The sequence below is a fragment of the Podarcis liolepis genome (assembly GCF_965112155.1).
Source record: "Podarcis liolepis genome assembly, chromosome: 10".
Lineage (NCBI taxonomy): Eukaryota > Metazoa > Chordata > Lepidosauria > Squamata > Lacertidae > Podarcis > Podarcis liolepis.
In genome coordinates, this window is record NC_139562.1 from 32,038,591 (window position 1) to 32,058,710 (window position 20,120).

General features: G+C 42.3%; 2 protein-coding genes across 4 annotated transcripts in view; one reads left to right on the forward strand and one right to left on the reverse strand.

Moving 5' to 3' along the window:
* The window catches only part of CENPM (centromere protein M), a 7,274-nt gene extending 3,862 nt beyond the window's left edge, over window positions 1-3,412 (reverse strand). The window contains exons 1-2 of one of the 2 annotated variants that reach the window (XM_083462714.1): window positions 3,109-3,412; window positions 1,176-1,255 (exon numbers count right to left, since the gene is read on the reverse strand). In XM_083462714.1, coding sequence (XP_083318840.1) covers window positions 1,176-1,255; window positions 3,109-3,165 — 137 coding nt within the window. In that variant the 5' untranslated portion in view covers window positions 3,166-3,412. The remainder of the gene's footprint in view (window positions 1-1,175; window positions 1,256-3,108) is intronic. The other variant, XM_083462715.1, reaches the window with a different exon arrangement.
* A 3,743-nt stretch (window positions 3,413-7,155) lies between these two features.
* Window positions 7,156-19,191, forward strand: SMIM45 (small integral membrane protein 45). Of its 2 annotated transcripts, none has more exons than XM_083462727.1 (3): window positions 7,156-7,499; window positions 12,480-12,547; window positions 13,196-19,191. In XM_083462727.1, exon 3 carries the CDS (start codon window positions 13,201-13,203, stop codon window positions 13,405-13,407), a length of 207 nt encoding a protein of 68 aa, XP_083318853.1. In that variant the 5' UTR covers window positions 7,156-7,499; window positions 12,480-12,547; window positions 13,196-13,200; the 3' UTR covers window positions 13,408-19,191. The 2 variants fall into 2 exon arrangements, with proteins under 2 accessions (XP_083318853.1, XP_083318854.1); XM_083462728.1 differs by lacking the exon at window positions 7,156-7,499 and adding an exon at window positions 8,087-8,192.
* The last annotated feature ends 929 nt before the right edge of the window (window positions 19,192-20,120 follow it).

The following is a 20,120-nucleotide window of genomic DNA, read 5'->3' on the forward strand; positions in this document are numbered from 1 at the left end:
AAGCCTGTGTTAACTCTACAAGCTGCTGAACAATGCAACAGCACTATTACATTAGTGAAGGCTATACACTTTAGGCTCTCCAAACTGAAGAGAGTATCTACCACTGCCAAGTCCAGAGTGAACTGTGCCCCAGAAAACAGACACAGAAACATTGAATTGTAAAATTGGAAGGGACCCTGAGGATCATCTAGTCCAACCACCTGCAATGCAGGAATAGGCAGCCATCCTATATGCGAATCGAACCTGCAGCCTTGCTGCTCTAACCCAGTGTTTTTCAACCACTGTTCCACGGCACACTAGTGTGCCGCAAGATGTTGCCTGGTGTGCCGTGGGAAAAATTGAAAAATTCGAAAGATTTTTTTTAAAAAATGTCAATTTTTGGCCCACTAGGCGGGCGCCAGACTGTGTCCACCCTATTTTCCATCCGTCCTGGGTGGGGATCAGATCGGATGGGATCGGATGAGAGCGGACAGGCGGTCCGCTCTCATCCGATTCCCCATAGAGAGCAGCGGGGCTCTGACATCTCCCTCTCCGCACACAGTGCGGAGACGGAGCTGTCATCCGCCGGCTCAGCAGGGATCAGCGGATCAATCCCCGCTGAGCAGAGAACGGTCCGCAACGTTCGATTCCAGCCAGAATATCAGCTTTGTGTTCAGCCAAACAGGCCCAGGTTGCGCACTGAATAAAGTATTTTATAATTTTTCATATTTCTGTTTACTTACTATTTCATAATAAAGTAATTATAGAATACTTTCTTTGTGTTTATTTGATTCCTATTCAAGAGAATTACTTTATATATAGTCAATATAGGCACAGAGTTAAATTTTTTAACATTTTCTAATGGTGGTGTGCCTCGTGATTTTTTTCATGAAACAAGTGTGCCTTTGCCCAAAAAAGGTTGAAAAACACTGCTCTAAGCAACTGAGCTCCTACATGTATGAATAAAATAAAGAACTCAGTATTGCAAGGGCCATTAATGGGTTGTAAGATTCTGCTTGTTTTAGAACATAACACTTTCTCCATCATCATAACAACCTTGCAGTAGAAAACAGTTCACTACCGTAGAACAATGGTGTTCCATAGTAACCTCAAAACAGAAAGGAGAACAAAAAACTAGTATCTTTCAAACGGTAGTTTCCAGATTTGAGAGAAATTTAAGTTCTCTCACCACTTACATATTTATTTTAAAATCTTCTTTTTCCTTAAGCATTGTCTCTGCTAGCTGCTCTTGGAAATCTTCATTTGTTCCCACCAACTATTAAAGAAAAATAAAATTTGGCTAACAGCTGAGAAAAAAAGGAATTATGAATAAGAGATCAATTAACGAGTTACCTGCCCCAAAGTCCCCATCTCCCTCCACACCTCATTTTTCAAGTCCAGCCCCTACGCCAGAGGTCAGCAACCTAAGGCCCATGGGCCGGAAGCAGCCCACGGAGGTCATTTGACTGGCCCATGAGCCGCCCCTGAACCGAGCTGCCTGCTTGCACGCTGTGCTAAACCGGCGCAGCACTGTGTGGGTACTTGCTTCCATGGCGCTGGAAATCACATCTGTGCAGACGCAGGAATTTGCAGGTGCACACAGAGGAATCTCCGCGGGACCAATCCAGCCCAGGCAAGATAAACCTTGCCAACCCCTGCCCTATGCCCAACTCTCTGTTTGTCTTAAGCTGCCTTCCGGGATCTGACACTCTCAGGAAGTTTTGGGCTGCAGTTTTGCTGGCAATGAATGATAGGAGTTGTAAGGTAAAGGACCCCTGGATGGTTAAGTCCAGTCAATGGCGACTATGGGGCTGCGGTGCTCATCTCACTTTCAGGCCGAGGGAGACAGTGTTTGTTAACAGACAGCTTTCTGGGTCGTGTGGCTAGCATGACTAAACCGCTTCTGGAGCAATAGAACACCATGATGGAAACCAGAGGGCACGGAAATACCGTTTACCTTCGCCCCACAATGGTACCTATTTATCTGCTTGCACTGGCGTGCTTTCAAACTGCAAGGTTGGCAGGAGCTGGGACAGAGCAATGGGAGCTCACCCCGTCATGGGGATTTGAACCGCTGACCTTCTGGGAGTTGTAGTGCAAAGCAGCTGAAGGGCACAAGGTTGGCGAAGGCTGGTCTTCAGTTACCCAAGTCAACAGTGGTTCAGCTTTACCATTTCACTGGATGGGAGAACTTTAGCAGATGTGGCTCCCATCACCAAGCCTAAGGAACTCCATGTCTGACATATTAAAATAACGGGCTCAAATTTCATCCATCCTTCCTTCTAGCTCAAGAGGGGAAAGAACTGATGGGGAAATGAGAGGGGAAATGAACTCTGTACATGGCCTGGGACTCGAACCCTCCACCCAAAGCAGCTCAGCAGCTAAGCCAACAGAAGCACTCTACCGTTTAGGGACGGTAGAGAACCAAAGCATGGAAGTAAGCAAAATAGTCCGTATAGTTAAAGCTATGGCTTTCCCAGTAGTGATGTATGGAAGTGAGAGCTGGACCGTAAAGAAGGCTGATCGCTGAAGAATTGATGCTTTTGAATTATGGTGCTGGAGGAGACTCTTGAGAGTCCCATGGACTGCAAGAAGATCAAACCTATCCATTCTCACGGAAACCATCCCTGAGTGCTCACTGGAAGGACAGATCCTGAAGCTGAGGCTCCAATACTTTGGCCACTTCATGAGAAGAGAAGACTCCCTGGAAAAGACCCTGATGTTGGGAAAGATGGAGGGCACAAGGAGAAGGGGACGACAGAGGACGGGATGGTTGGACAGTGTTCTCGAAGCTACCAGCATGAGTTTGACCAAACTGCGGGAGGCAGGAGAAGACAGGAGTGCCTGGCGTGCTCTGGTCCATGGGGTCACGAAGAGTCGGACACGACAAAACAACAACAACAAAAGCAAAATAGAAAACCAACGGGAAAGCAGCAAGGGAACCAATGAGAAGCCGGAAGGCGGGCTAAAAAAACCTTAAGGCGTCGTATTGATTGGCCGAGGTGGGAGCTCACTTTTCTAAGTCAGAACAACCAGGGCCCCGGCCAAAAGCAAGCGGGGAAATAACGAAAAGAAACTGCCCGTTTGCGCTCCCGGTTGCCGCCCTCCCCCCGTCTCATAAATACGCACCAAAACAGTGGCAGAGTTGATTGCTGGGAGCTTGGCGAAGGCAGCCAACGCCGCCATAATCACCAATTACAGGAACGCGACCTCAGGTTTCAAACTGCCGCCAGTAACTACGTCACCAAAACGTCTTTATACGCGTCGCTGCTATAAAAGGAGGTCGGGGGTGTGGCCTCAATAGTAGATGCATTGCGGAGTCCGGTCTTCTCTGCGCATGCGGAGTTTTGGCTCTTCCCCTGCTGGAGGGAAGAGGGCGCACGCGCGGGCAGCAAACCTTTTCTTTTCTGGTGTCTTATGTAGGGCGCTTTGCGGGGGTGGCCGTTGGCACCTGCGCGCTGTGTGACGTCATTGCTCGTGAGAGGCTCGTGAGGGAGGGGGCGGGGTGTGAGGCTATAAAGAGAGAGTCTTGCCTTGGGGTGTTAGTGAAAGAGGCTTCCTAGCAGCGCTCATTCTAAATAAAATAATAAGGTGGAGGCAAATTTGTAGAAACGTAGCCTCTGGAACGACACTGTTTTTATTTTGTGTGGAGTGGTTCTGCAGCAGTGTTAGGTTTATTATAACCTTTCATGTAAACCTTATAGATGCCTAGGGAATGAACGCTATTGTTTGTTTTAATGATATATCTACCGGTATTTAATTTTTTTTGTCTTCTCAGGGGAGAAGTTCAGGGGTTTGTTTGCACCCATCTAGGGAAATTGATTTAATTGGGCAATTTCTTTCCTCTCCCTCTTCTGCTGCCTGGTAACTGGCTAAAAATAGAGATAAAGCACATGTTCCAAATTTCTTTGCTCAGACATTGTATTAAGCCAGTATTTTCCAACCTGCAGGTTGCAAAGCCTGTGCAAAAGGGTAGCAGGCTTTATAAGTAAACCCAAAGTAATTACTGCTTTCACTCCTTAACTGATATGATGATCACTCTTAAAACTGTGTTGTTGGCGTATTGTGATGCTGTACTGACTCATGTAAGCAAACACAAAAGTGTAGGACTTGAGCATTTCCAACATTCACTAACATGCGTCAGGACAGCATTGAAATACAGCTGGGAACTGGTGGTTGGCTGCAGACGAAATGATGGTTTGCCACAACAGGCTCATACAGGGTGTTTTGAGTGACTAGTACGGCTCTTTCTGTGGAGGAGAGTGGCTTTTGTCTCTTTCAAGCATGTCTTGGTTGACAGCTTCTGGGATCTGGGGAGTTCCCACAACACACACACACTTTGTGCATTTGGATATAGGGGGATCCCAGGGCCACAGTGAGGGGTGTATAGGAGGAACTGCAAGGCAGGAAAGTGCGGAGATGCCCAGATTCCCAACCAGTTACTGGTTGGGCAGAGAAAGGAAGAGTTTATATAAATAATAATATGGAAGATCATGGGTGCTGAGCAGACAAGACCTTTATCCCATAAGTGGTGGCTTATGCCACTAATTCATATTGGAACCCCCACAACACCCACATTCTTCAGATAGAGCTATCTAGGTCATTCACCACAATATATGAACCAAGGAAGAGCCTTGCTGAATCAGGCCAGTGGCTCATTTAGTCCAGCATCTTGTTCATATAGTGGCCAAGCAGATGCCCGAATGGGAAGTCTGCAAGCAGGACCTGAGAGCAAGAGGTTTCTACATATATTTACTGTATGTTGAACCATTTATATACCGCTTTTAATTAGACAAACCTCCTTAGCTGTTTCCTTCTCCATACATTTGGACTTGTGGGTTGCCACACCAAAAAAGTTGGAAACTTCCGTTATTAAGCCACTTGTGTTGCTCAGATGTTGCCTGCTGAAATATGTGGCCGCACTGTGGTTGGACATGAACACTTAACAGTGGCCAATAAGCCCACCTACCATAGAAAAGATATCTAGGTCTCCGTTTTAGGTTCTCATGTTCAAACCCTGACAGAATTATGCTAAATGACCTACAAAGAAGCAAAAATTAATAGTTTTAAGTTTAAGACTTGTGTGTATGTAACTCATGCCATCTCTCCAATAGTTCTGTTTGTTTATATTTAAAATTTAGAATCTGTTATATAGTATTGCTGTGTTCACAATGGCTTGCTTTTTGTAATCAGTTTTGAAAATGAAAAATGGAAAGATCAAACCTTTCTCCATATTTCCTATGTCTAAGGAGTTTTTTTATTACTAATATTTATGGTGCAGCAGAACTTTGTAAGCAGATGCTGATAGATAAATGAGCAACTAAACAGGAAAAATACTGACTTCAAAATCAATCAACCTTTTGTGGCTACAAGGACAAAGCAATCTAATTTGTTTGCTGTTTCCTTTCATAGTACAACTCAATTTAGCAACATTTTATACTTGGATAACATGTTTCCAACTTGTTCTTGTGCTTGAGGACTTTTTTGTTGTTAATAATAGTCTATTTTACTGTGGAGGGAAGATGATGTAATGGTCTAATACAAAATATGAACAGCATCGTGGGCAGTAACTGGTTTTGACCACATCCTGTGTGCTTTTCTTTTTTGAAATACCATAAAGCACAGACCATGCAAAGGCTGTGTGTGTTAATGCAATCTGACATCATTTTTTAAAATCCTAACAAAGGTTGACAGTTCAGCACATTGCCAATGCTAGACAAATTGCAAGTGAAGTGGAAGAACTCTAGAAATATTTTTGTTCTTCATCAGATTCAGTTAGGGTTCATTGAGAATTATTCTGAAATAGGCTCATTGTAAAGGTATGAGAACAAAAAATAAATAAAACATTAAATCACCAGAAACTGCTGCTGGGAATTTTAATTTTTTAAAAAGTGCAATGCTACATTTTGGAGATAAAAGAAATTGGGGGATGTCTTCTTTTATCTCCCATTTGTCACTTCTCTATTTATATAAAGCAGTTAGAGCTATTGCCTGAATGGATGCTATTGTGCAATCTAGGTCACAGCTTCTAACTAGTCTGAATGCATTTCCCAGTGCTACATATTGATCTTCTTCCACAATTTGATAATCATTTAAGGAATTTCAGGCAGACATCACAAGGCACTTTACAAAAGATCATTACAACAATAGCTTTGATTTTAAAAATGTTGCAACAAAATGGAGAGGATACCCACTTCTTTAGAAGAAGCTATAACTACTTCTCTCTTCAGGGCAAGATGTTCTGCAGAAACCCCTGTGGTGACAATTGGACTAGCAGTATGTTTGGTAACGTCCAGAAAAAAGCATCACTGGTATTAGCAGCTTACAAGGTGGGATCTCTTATTGAGGCCCAAAGGCTGATAAGGGCTCACCAAACTGGAAAAAACCCTATCATCCCCATTTCACATGGGGCATCCAATAAGATTTCCCCCAGTTTCCTAACCCAGAGCTCATGCTCATACAACACTGCTACATTACAACACTCCTGACTTTAGTAAGGGAGGAAAAGATAGAAATTCCCTGCATTCTCCAATCCCTTTTCTTGCCAGCATTCTCCATGCCCAACCACATCTTCACTGCTGATTTCCTGTCCTCCATACTCACTTCTCACTCTGTAATGTGGATCATGCCCATAATTTTCTGCCAGGATTATTGCCCTGATTTGTTTGCACTAGCTTCGGTTAAAAATATATACTTATACATAACTAGTTGTGTCAAAATATACACAAGGATGGTCAATAGAATGAATATCAGAATCCATCCCATTGAAAACAATGTAGCACCAGATGCAGATCTAATGTGCATTAGTTTATGGGGTGTGGTTCCTGTTCAAGTAAGTGATGCACATGCAGAAACCTGTTTACAGGTGTTTGGAAAAGCATGGAGTCAAAAGTGGCAACTTTAAGTGTTGCTGGGGTGGGCATAATATGTGTCTCTGTTGATGCTCACACATCACTATACTGTATTTGCAAACATTTATCCGCTTAGAGCATCTATCTCTCTCCCAATTCTGCTTGCATATTCTCTGTACCACGTGCACTGGAGATCTTTCTAGGCTTGTTGCTATGACAACAGCTGATAGTCTGGCTGTGGTGTTTTGATTGGTTGGGGAAGGTCTTGCCTCTTTTGTGAGGGTGAAAGGGAGGGGGCCACCAAAATGGGAGCAAGATGGAAAGAATCCAAAGCTGATCCATTTATGCGAGCAATGGGGGGGGGGGAGCGGGGAAGCAGTCCTCGGCAGCTTCAGATGATGAGGCAGTGAGCTTGACTGTGTGTCATTTACAATTGCATACATGAGCATGCGTACATGCAGGGCAAGCAGCACTTCATTTCTGTCCATGCTATTGACTGCTCTGACACTTTGACGTGCTTGGACTGCATTCCATTGGAGAAGCACTTTGTCCCTTCCTCTGACCCATACAGCAGAGAGCAGCATCAGATGAGCGGAATGCTACTGTTCTGTTCTGGGTAACAACAGATCACAGAGCAGTAGTCTGAATGAAGCATGTATGTGGATCGAGGTAGGTGATGCACCGTGCCCGGTATTATACATGCATGACTTCTTGTGTTTAGGGATCTCCTTTGAATTATGTCTATATGTAATACATCTTCGTTTATTTGGGCACTGTGAAGAAAAACAGAGCCATGGAAATTGAGGTATGGAAGGGAGCACATGGGTCATTTGTTCTGACCAAGCCCATAGAAGAAAATCCTTTTCTAAAGAAGAGAAGAAGCTAGACTTTTCTTTAAAACCTTCAGTGATGGAGAGGCATGACATGTTCTGTGATAGAGACTGGATGAGAGGAGGATATAGATGTGTACCATGGGACTTAAATGTATTTATTTTATCTAGAAAAAAGTATAGACCACTTGATCATAAAGCTCTATAAGTGGTGTAAATAAGAATAATATAAAAAACCCACCATGCATAAGTATGAGTGTGAATAGTGTTCTACAAGGCTGACCTAATGATGATTTTATATAAAGTCTACAACAACAATCTTAGGCTGTGCTGTCCTTATTCTTTTGCAGAAGTGCAGTGATTTTAGGCAGGTGAAGTTTTACTTTCAGTTCCTCATACCATTTTAACAACATTTAATTTCATAAACTAGCATAAAATAAACAGAATCTCAAAACAGACATATGCAGACTGCAGATATCACATATGAAAAAAATGGGGAGATGCAAGAGACTGAATGGAGAAGATAAATAAGGTTTGTGGATTTTTAAAGGAATTTGAATAACCCTATTTGGGGTCAATATAGTCCCAGTTCTACTGGGTATTGCTGATTTTTAATCTATGTGGCTGCAGTCTAAGCGCACTAAGGAATAAGTCACAATTATGTCTCTGAGACTTCTGAGCAAAAGTGATTAGGCTTGTGGCAGTAAAGGAGAAGGATAAAAAAGGTGGATAGGATCTTTGCCTATCAAAGTTAATGCAACATTTACGAGCATCTGAGGATTCACTGGATATTTATTTATTAAAATTACTCATCATATGACTGGCTATTATATTCCACTCTGGTATGAGGTGTCAATGGCACCTGTTTCTTCCCTTTGCTTGAATCTCTCTCAGTAGATGCACTTTAAGGATGTCTTTTAAGGATTGTGAGACTCACCATATGAAACCAAGGCCTATCCTTGCTAGTTTGGTTGAGTTGGCATGGGTTGGGTTAATTTCTAGTTGAGGCTGGCGTATTTTTGTCTGGAAACTGGTAGGGAAAAGAGATCCTACATTTTTCTTTTTGACCTGTTAAGAGTTGTTTGATGTGGTAGATTTTTGGATCCTACTAGATAGTTTCGGCAGCTATGGGAAAGCTGTGTGTTGGTTCTGTTCTTTCCTTTTTGTGCCTAGCCGTAGAGTAAATTTAGGGGATATCTGTTCCACACCATGGGAACTGATCCGTGTTCCACCAGAACTGTTTAACATTTGTGAAACCACTGGGATTAGATTGTCCAAAGACTACAAATGTGTCACCATTGTCATTAAGCTGAAGTTTCCCAGATCTATGCAAGAACAACTAACATTAGCAGCTGCATCTGTGACTGCAAGTGACTTTGTCACTTCTCAATAATAGGGAGCCTGCCATTTGTCATTTATACGTTTGTGACCTCTGTCATTTCATTTCTGTGTGCCCTTTTTGAAGACTCCTTCCTTGGAATATATTACTCAATTTTGCTGTAGTAATAAGGGGTAGGGAAAACAAGTTCTAGTCATGTGGCATCTCTTCCCTTCTCACCTCTGCTCATTCAAGATGCATCAGCAAAAGTAACCCAGAAGTTGCTTGCTGCCATCTGCTTTATGGAGTACACAGTTTTATATAACTTTATATATTTTTTTAAATATCTGCCAGTGTTTTGCCTAATGGATTTGGCCTCTGTACAATTATGGCAATATGTTGCCAGAGTATGTGAAACAGGGCACTTTTGTGCCTGGTTTAAATAAAAAAATCTGCTGCCATGATCAGCTCTAAATGAAATTGGGGCATTACTTCTGAAGTCTAAATGAGAGATAGAAGTGCCCTCTCAAATGAGAATATGCTTGTAACCAGAGGCGTAGGAAGGGGGGTGCGGACCGCCCCGGGTGTCACCGCCCCAGGGGGTGACATTCGGCACTTTTCTCACCTGCCACTCCCAAGCCTACCCCAAGCTGCCGATGGGGGTGGGGGGTGGGCGGTTTGACCAAAAAAATTTCACACCGGGTACCACCTGACCTTGCTACGCCTCTGCTTGTAACTTCCTAGTTCTTATACCAAGGTTCATTGCCCATGCTGCACCCCAAATTGCTGGATACTCTTTTTGCATGCTGCATATTCATGTAATGATGAGCTGAAAGTTATCCTGTGAAGTTATCCAGAAAGATTTGCCCCTAAAAATCATTGAAATGTCTTCACATGCATTGACCGATATACCCTTGAGACCCCAGGGAGAGAGCTGTACTTTGAAGAGCGACTCCTAATAACTCTAGCAGCTTATATTAACCAAACCCTGAAGTTCCAAAATAGAGTCAAAATAGGGACAGTGGATTGCAGATACCAGAAAAATAGGGACTATCTCTGGCAAAAAGGGACAGTTGGAATGTATGTGTAGCTCTGAAATGCTCCCATTGAGTTCTGTGGGACTAAATACATGGACTGCAAGTATCTGAAATGTAGTTGAGAAGGTGCAACATTTCCTCCTTTCTGGTATGGGGTTCTAATTGCCTCTCCAGTCATGACCCTGAGCTCAAGCTTTTACTTCCTACCTTAATGGGAGCAGTGTTGCAGTACATCATCCCTGATGCAGAGTAGCTTAGCCTTCCACACCAAGGATCCCACAAGGAGAAGGACAGTAAAGCAGAATGCTTTTGATGCTTCTCCACATATCAGACACATGTTTGAGAAGGGGAGACACTGTAGAGCAGTCCCTCCCCACCCCTCTGCTGCAACTTCTGCGTGGGAGGGCAGAGAAGGATCCTTGGAGCATCTTCTGTTTTAGAGGTCAGGACCAGATTTGGAAATATAGGTCTGGTCTCATCCTTGGCTCTCTCTGATGCTGCCGTAGTGGCTAGGGAGTGGCTGAACGGGGTTGAATAGGTAAGAGAAAGCAGTGGTGGAAAGTACTGAAATGCTCCTTCCTTCATCCATCAAATTTGAAGCATTGTTGGTTAGTTATTGTTTTATCTAGCAGCAGCATATTGGTTCACGGAGTAACCAAAAAGCTGGGGAAGAGGATTCATACAGTTTGCATTAGAAAAACAAAAAAGGGAGGAACAGAAAGATGCAAGGACAGCACAGAGTCGGAGGAGAGGACAAGAAATGATTGTGAGGAAATGCAGTTATATATATTTTAAACATTTTGTTTCAGCTAGGGATGAAGACGGAGTGGTTAAGATAATAAAGAACCAAATTATGTGAGATAAAATGGGAAGGAATCAGTGGATTCACAAAATATGTCATTGCTATAGTCAATATTAGAAGCAAAGAATGATTGAATAATGAATTAAGGCCACCTGCAGACAGAGGATTTTTGAGTGCCATACAGGACTGTGTGTCTTCTCATGCAGATCACTGCAGGTCCACATGACAGGCTGGGATCTAACAGGGTCAGCAGTGGCTGCACGGTTGAAAATAATGACTGTAGTGCAACTATCCCACCCTACTTGGTACATCTTCTGTACTTCAGGTTCAACAGTTTAGTGCTAACTTGTCAGTGGTGGCAGAAGCTGCCAACTGGATGCAGCCTGAGTGAAAAAAGGAAAGAAGCTGAAAAAAGCAGGAAATGGAGCTCATCTATATTGAATGGCTAGCGGGTCTAGGAAGTGGAAAAGTAGTGGAATATAGAGTTGAGGAAAATGTGTTATCAGTTGAGGTATGGCTGGAATAAAAGGGGGGGGGGTGAAGTCAACAGTCTGGGACCAGTTAGTACCATTTGAAGGTGACTTTGCCATCCAATCAACAAAATAAGCCTTGTTATCTAGCCGCCCTGCTGTGTGCAAAATGATGTGTGGGAACATGTGGCAAGGCTTTGTTGTAGGGGCTAGTTTTAGCTCTCAGTAGGGACCAGCTTCAGGTTATTGGTAGCTGCTGCATTGATCAAACTAGACTGAGTTCTGGATGAGGCAGATCAGGATCAGAGGGGCCAGAGTTTCCAGAGGAAACTTTCAGGGTTAGGTTGTAGGTTGAGTGGCAAAGGCACCAGGACTATGCACTGCTACTCATGGCAACACATAGATGAGAGTTAAGAAGCAAGGAGAAAGCAGGAGTTGGCCTGTGGGATCAGCTGACAACTCAGGGAGGCCGGTACTTCAACCTTGAGGTAAAGCCCAGTCTGGCAGGTTTACAGAGGAAACAGAACACAATGGAGCAGAAGGCTAGGTTCTAAATCATGACACTAAATTCCTAAAGATACCAACTTGACTACAGTGGTACCTCGGGTTACATACCCTTCAGGTTACATACGCTTCAGGTTACACACTCCGCTAACCCAGAAATAGTGCTTCAGGTTAAGAACTTTGCTTCAGAATAAGAACAGAAATCTGGCTCCAGCGGCGCAGCGGCAGCAGGCGGCCCCATTAGCTAAAGTGGTGCTTCAGGTTAAGAACGGACCTCCGGATTGAATTAAGCACTTAACCCGAGGTACCACTGTAAAACGTTTTAAATGTGTTGTGAAGTGCAATATACAAATGTGACACTAGATGGCAACAGTGAGCCATGCCAAATTCAAGGTATTTTTCAAAACGTTTTTAAAAAGCATTTTCACAGCGTTGGCAAGCGCCAAATATGTTACTTTGTAAACAGACATTTGGACTGGAGTACTGTTGTTGTCGTCACCTATTTGTTGTTTTATACTATACTGTTAGTGTTTTTATTATTAGGTTATCATTGTTTCTATCTGGATATTAGCTGCCTTGGATAAAATATTTTAATTTAAAAAATCCAAATGCTGCCAAAAGAAAAAGGAAATATGTGCATATTGGCTTGCTTTATTATGATTTGTTATTCCTCAATTTTCTCTCTCAGGGGTATAGCACCTTTACAAAGCACTTCTTAACAAGCAATCTGAGAGAGGAAAAAATCAGTTGCTCAAGGTAAGCTATTGTGTGGATTTAGTAGACTTGCATTATTCTTTGGAATCATAGTATAATTATACTGCATTAAAAGAGACAATATATTAAAAGAGGCATGGATTAAAGGAGAAAGAAAAAAGTGGGCTATCAAAAGTTGCAATCAGCCTAGTGGGATAGCAGGGGCTAGAGAGCACATTAGGAATTTGAGAAAGTACAATGGGTACCAGTCACATAAGAGCTGTGTGGGGCCATAGCATAATACAAAATGGCTGCCACATCCAAAAGAGAGAGAGAAAAGACAGGGTCATAAAATTGTGTGGGCATGTTCCTTACCACCCTCCCATCCATGGAAGAAAGGCACCTTACATCAGCTACTGCTGTACTTGCTCACAGAGTGCACCTCTCCAATGTGGGCATGTCTAAGGGTTCATGTTCAATGTAAGAAGGGCTGAACCAATGCAAACAGGAACTGAACAAGGAGGGCAAACCTTCTCATGCATTGTGGATTTTTGAGGAAATATTTACTGAGACCTTCTGTGGTTGTCATAGGAAATACGCTGGCACCCATGGCTGCTGCACTAGTGTCTATATAAATATATATATGTTTGACAGTGATTTTGATACTCATCAACCAATACCAACTGCATATGTTTACCTTTCTTTTTCTAGCAATCATGCCTCATTTCTTGGATTGGTTTGTGCCAATGTATCTGATGATCTCCATTCTTATCTTGGTGGGCTTTGGAGCTTGCATATACTACTTTGAGCCAGGACTTCAGGAAGCGCACAAGTGGCGGACACAAAGGCCAATCATGGAACGAGACCTTCGGAAAACACTGATGATACGAGACAACCTTGCATTTGGGGTGCCTGAAGTCTAGTATTCTTCTTGCATAGATGTGTTGGAAGTATCTAGAAGAAAGCCATCCCCACCTGAAGTTACAAATTACTGTGCACACTCTGGCTTGCTTAGCACTTCTGCAAGTGATGTGGTCAAACCACTCCTTGCTTGAGTCTCTGATAATGAAGTGTTCCTTTTTGCTATTTAGACAAGGCCTGTAGACTCATATCAACTTAGACCTTCTGGTTTTTGAATTTGTTCATCACCCCATCACTTGATATTTTTTATCCTCCATATATAAAGAGCTCTTGTTACCTTGCTAGGAGTGGTCACACCTGTACGTGAGCTTTAGACCTCTTAAGTATAAGAAAGCAATATTTCTGCATGACCTGTGTATTTTGGTCGAGTGCCTCCTGGACAAGTGCCCATCTCACAAACCTCACAACAGACACCATTTCATTACTTTATTTAGAGTCTCTTGGGTGAGGCAAAAACCCCAAATTGATTGCTCAGACTGAATTCTATTCTCATTCCCAACACTGAGCTCAGATATGCAGTAGGACTCATTACTAGCCAAGTTGTATATATTTTGATTTCAGATTGTTTCACTGCACACAAGCGCCTGTCTGGCTCTGAACTCACTCACTCAGATTTCACTTTTAAAAGTCTGTGCAGATTAATTACCGTTAAAGAATTGCTTTTATTTCTCCATGATTGGGGAATTTGTTTCTAGATGTTGGATCGTCTGCACTTCTGTATACTTAGAGGATCCAGAATGCTGTCATGCGAAAAGCTTGCATTTCACAATCCTCTGCTGCTGCAATCTTTTAAAGTGGTCTGATCAGGAGTCCCCTGTTTAGCACTGTACTTTCTAGATTGTCAGCCAGACTGAAAACTGTGAAACACCATCACACAACCTACCTTTCTGCATCCACACCAAAAGCTACAGAGCTAGAGGCAGTCACACTGCAGTTCTAATTTCTATACGTTGCTTCTGGAGCTCCGTTGTGTGGGGTTATGCAGTAGATATGCTCTCTATCCACACAGTGTTTGCACTTTGATCCACACTTCCTTTAGGGATATGTTACCAAAGTACTGTATGAAAACATTAATGCATGTGAAAATGGGCAGGAACCTCTGCTAATTTAATAGTGTGCATACTGATAATATTGGCAGAATATAGGACCTATGACATGATGGGTATTCTCATAGCTGGTTTTACTGTATCCTTATTATCTCTCACCTTCGTTTCAGGGCATCAGTTCTGACTGTAGAGTATGTTTCATTCCCTTGTTGGCAGAGTATGTCGTGCTGTGTTAACACATCTGTTCCACTGTGAAGTACTAGTCTAGTGGACATCAGTTTCACCAGTATACATTTCATGTTAGGGACATGTGCCTTTGCTTCTCTACCGTACTCATGTGTGTACATTCCATGTTAAGGTAGCACATACTGTTAATGTCTACATCACCCCCCAATTACAGAGACATGTCTATACATTGGATGCCTCATTGGAATGCATTCACTCCCACACCATAGTTTTGTAGAACATAGTTCTTCTCTACATTCCATACTTTCCTTGCCTGTCAAGTGCTGCCTTCTCATACACTTGGATACATTCCGTTGCTTCCATGATCTCATTCAGTGCCATAGTCCCTGACAACTGCACAGGAACTTGGAATCTTGCTGGAAAGATGCTTACTCCTTCATTGGATTTCCGTCCCAGTCTGCTCACAATGAAACCACACAGCCAACCGGAGATCGCTCTCACTTGAAAATGTGTGGCATGCTTTGTCAGCAGCTGCTGAATTTGAGCATAGCGCATTGCATAAGGTGGTATGTGTTTTATTGTGAGTGGCTGCCTGAGGACGCTTCTAGTGTGAGTGAGGGTAGTTTCTAGCACAAGGTGGGGGTAAGTGTTTTGGTAAGGCTGTGTGGAGTTAGTCTCGAAGCAGGTGTAAAAACCACACTAGGTCTCATTGCCTGCATCAAAAATATCCACAGAACTTGTCTTGCTTCAAATATACAGAACAGAGTGAGATTCCTGCACTGCAAGGGGTTGGACTAGAGGACCCTTGGGGTCCCTTCCAACTCTATGATTCTGTGAAGATGAGACGCCATTTCCCAGGCGCCCAAAACAGCAGAGCAGCTTTCTGGTGTGGGGTCATGTGTGTTTACAGCATGGATCTTGGCTAGGTATATGCCATTTTAAGCATTCTACTGTTTTAAATTGGCTGCCCCTCTCCAGGGACCCTTGCACAGAGCAATAAGCTGCATCTGGGCCAGTCTTTCCATTAGGCAGAGGGAGTTGGTTGCCCGAGAAAGCAACTTTTGGATGCCCTACCAGGGTGGCAAATTGCTTGTTTACATTGTGTCTGTATGTGTTGAGTTTGTAAGGCACCCAAATGTCTTGGTCAGCTGTGAGCAGCATGCTCCAGTGTGCAAAGATCAGATGGCACAGACAGAGCTAACCATCCATTTAGCAAGTGGTGATGCGCATTATCCTGATCCAACATGTAACATGTGTCTGTGCAAGGGCTACAGATTATTTTTAACCCTGCACAGTCAACCCCTCCTTGGAGTCCTCCGTGGACGAATGCAGAAAGCGACCTGCACACACAAACCTACTTCTGTGTGCACAGATTGCCTTTGCTGGATTGGAGCAATTATATTTTTGTTTGAGGGCATGAGACTAGGAAAAAGGCAGCACCATAACATTCCCAAGTTGTTCTGCTCTAAATGGGCACTTTCCTGTATCCATGACCCATTTGTTACTACATATATCTACTATAGCCATAGTCTCTGAGTTTCACTTGGAGACCTCTTTTCTGAGCCTTGATTTCATTTGTGAAGACTAGGCTACCAATGCAAATGAATGGACCCCAGGCTGAGCAATGGGGGTAGCAATAAGTATCCTATCTGGGGCCAGGAGTTTTAAAGACTTTGTGGACAGGCTACATTATCCATTGACGGCTAATACATAGTGGGTGGAGGGTTCTGTGGGACTTATCATGACACACTTTTTTGAACTTAGCCACATAATCTTTGTCCTTCCCAAGTTTCTTTTCTCAGGGTTGCCTCACATGATAAGGAGAAAACGAGATGCATCTTCAGTGAATCAGCCACATGACGCTGCCTGCTGCAAATATGCTTTTCATATTATGTCAGGTATCTCTCAGTGTAAGATAATCTCCGTTAGGAAGTGACTCAGTGACCACACAAGCTTTTTGTAGGTATATTGATTTCAATGGAACTGCAGAATGCGAGTGCAAATAGTCGTTGAGTAATACCCTTGATATTGAGAAGTGCTGAAAGGAAACAATTTTTTTCTCTTTTCTGTTCAAAATTAAAATTACTGGGCACATGAACCTGGGTATATAATTTATATCCTCGCCCTCCAGAAGTGGTTGGGAGTGAGACCAGCAACCCAGGTTCATGTGTCCAGTAATTTTAATTTTGAACAGAAAAGATAAAAATTAACTCCAGCCACGGAGACTGATCAATCATCTTATGGTGTATCCAGCCAAACTGATTCACATTGAGTGCAATTGAGTGAGAGCTCAGTGGAAGTTTCTCACACTTTTCTATTCCTATCCTTGAGGACAATTGAAGAACTGCATTTCCTACCAGCATGAAATCCACAGTATGTTTTCTGTTTCATGAGCATAAAACATTTCCGGAAAACCAGCTATATAAACAAAAACAAGTCACTGAGTTTTGTGCCAAAATCTGGGAGTTAGGATAAATGGTTAGAATTATCCCACCTAACTTAGACGGAAGGGACATCAGCCTATATTTGTGCTTGACTTTGATTAAATAGTCACCACATAAATTGTGTTCTTCAGTGACAACCAATAATTATTTTAAAAAGGGGGAAATCAGAATTAGAAGAACCAATGGCCTGTCTACATTCTGTGTGAATCCCTGGCCTCTTCTCTTGCTTTGTACTGTTTTGTGTGCCAAGTCTTCAATGGTCTTATCTATCCAATTCTGTATCTTACTCCATAGGGCTAACTACCTGCAAATGAACAAGAAGTAAAAATATTTTTGTTTGTAATGTCTGTTTTGATTATGGAGCAATCTCATAAGAGAACTGTGGTGTTTTGGGGATTTGTTTAGAGTTTGTCACTTTTTGTGCTGTTCCTAAACCTACCAGTTTGCCTGTGAAATCTTCAGAATGTAATTGTTATGATAATCTCATGTGTGAATGTTCTGTTTCAGTGGTGGATTTTTATGCCCATGTGATCTTTTCTTGGATCATGTGCTTTACACGATTGGGCTTTTGTGAGACAGTATGTATTTTCCATTATTGGAACCAACATTTCAGCAGGGTTTGAATCTGATTAATTAGAATTAAATATCAAATTTCAATCTGCTCAGAATTTAGAAATGTTAAACTGTTATTTCTATTTGTACCTCTTTGAGGTGAGAAAGCTGAACTAAAGAAAGTTGAAAAGTTACTCAGTGCTCTGGAACATTCAGTTTACCTAGTTTTGAAGTTCAAAGTTGTGAAAGTCAAAGACTAATCCTAAACAAACTCATTAAGAAGTCTCATTAAAAACAGCAGGAACTAATTTTCTGAGCAAACATGCATAGAATTTCTCTGACATTTGGAGCAATTTCAAATGTCAAAACTGGACATTTGTTTATTTTTATATTTCAGATTTGTTCTGGTTCTTACTATTGTATTAACTTGTAACATTTGGAAACAGAACAGCTTAATGGTTCAGAAATCAAAACACGCATGAGAATTGTGTTTGAAAAACAACATGGAGTTTGGAAACTTGAGTCATAAATTGTTGTGCCTTGGATTATCGTGGCCATTTTGGACATCACTCCTAATCCAGAGCCCCCAGTTAGTGCTCAGAAGACGGTTTCCTCTCTGTGGAAGTAGGTAAACCTGCAAGTTGCCCATGGAACTTGGACAGCTATGGGGAGCACCCAGTTGTCATGTCACCCGCCACGACTAGATGGATACTGAGAGAGACTTCTCAGGAGCTCCTCACAATAAAGACTTGTTTTGGGGAATGTATGAGGAGTGCTCAGTCTGAATCTGGGATTCCTTATGCCCAGCAACTGTCCCCCATGAGAACTAATAGAAGCTAAAAGAGGCATGTAACTCTCCAGACATGAATGTTCTGTGAAGATCAATGAAGCTACATGTCTTCTGCTATACACATTAATTCTCTGCACTGGGGCTGTTAGGTTTTGTTGTCAGCATATGTGGGTAAATTTATTGTGTGAATTGTAAAGCACAAAGCAGAATCTCCAGCAGGTTTAGGAAATTTAAAACTGCAGTAATGCCTTTGAAGTCTATACTGAAGTTAATAAGAGGTCCTACTACACTGACCCTGATACAGAGAACTGCAAGCAAATTAGAAGGCTGCAGAGCCAACTACATTGCTTGTAATGCTTATATGGTGACTGGAGTTCCCCACTGGGCAATTTTTTTGATGAATCAGGAGCAGGGAAAAGGAGGAATGACCAGACTGAAGTTAAGGGAAGATACTTAATATGGGCAGGGGGTGAATAAACTGTGACCTTGTTTTCAACTACAAATACCTATTTCTCCTGAACCCCCAAATATTCTTCCATTGACAGATAGTTCCATCCTGTGAATTTACGGTAACTCATTTGCCTCAGAGCTAAGGGAAAACAAAAAGTAACCTCACCCCTGTCTGATGTTGTGCAAAGTATGTTCTCAGCTTGAGTTTTGCACTGTTTGGTCATAGATGCTCCTGATGAAATGCAATTTCATGTTAATTGTTATATAGTGCTGTATTATGAAAAAAGTTTGAAATTCTAATAAACTATGTGGAGTCAATCAAGAGCATGGTGCTTTGTTGACATTGATGCATGTATGTCAATGTTTTTAACAAGCAGTCTACACAACTGCAGTGAGGCTTAGGTTTTTGTTTTGTTTTGTTTCATACACAGAACAAGTGATACAAATTGGCTCAAACCAGTTTGCTACTAGCACAATTGTGTCATCAGTTGCTTACCACAAGCCGCACCTTCTGGAGCACATAGCAGCCAGGGTGATATTCTTCAAGAAACTGCCACAGGCCCAGTTCTGATCAGGAGTAAATCCCACATTGGATCCTGTGACTGCTTTGTTTTTCTTTCTTCAAAATACAAGTGGTTATTGTAACATGGTTTGGCCCTGTGCAGATTTTTCTCTCACAACTGGCCTATTGTTTTGCAAGTGATTAGTCCACCAGAGTGTGCAGCTTTTTGAAGAAATGGAAGTGCTATATAATACAAAATGGAGACATGACCATATCTGTACACATTCATACATTTTTAGATTCCGTGAAAGGACAACGGGTTGCTTATTTCTGATTGACTGCGAATTCTCATCTTCAGTACCTTGCAAACCCACTTGTGACGTGAAAATACACATTTCCAGATTTTTTTTTAATGACCGGAAGGAAATGAAATTACTAATATCTTGTCTCAGTTCCCAAATGGTGAATTCTGGATACTCTGTGCTCTGTGTTTGTTCTGCTCAGGGCTGCCCCAAGGCTCATTTTGCTGACTGAGGCAAAGGACAAGATGGCACCCCCTCCAATAATAATAATAATAATAATAATAATAATAATAATAATAATAATAATATTTTTACCCCACCCATCTGGCTGGGCTTCCCCAGCCACTCTGGGCGGCTTCCAACAAAATATTAAAATACCATAATACATCAAACATTAAAAGCTTCCCTAAACAGGGCTGCCTTCAGATGTCTTCTAAAAGTCT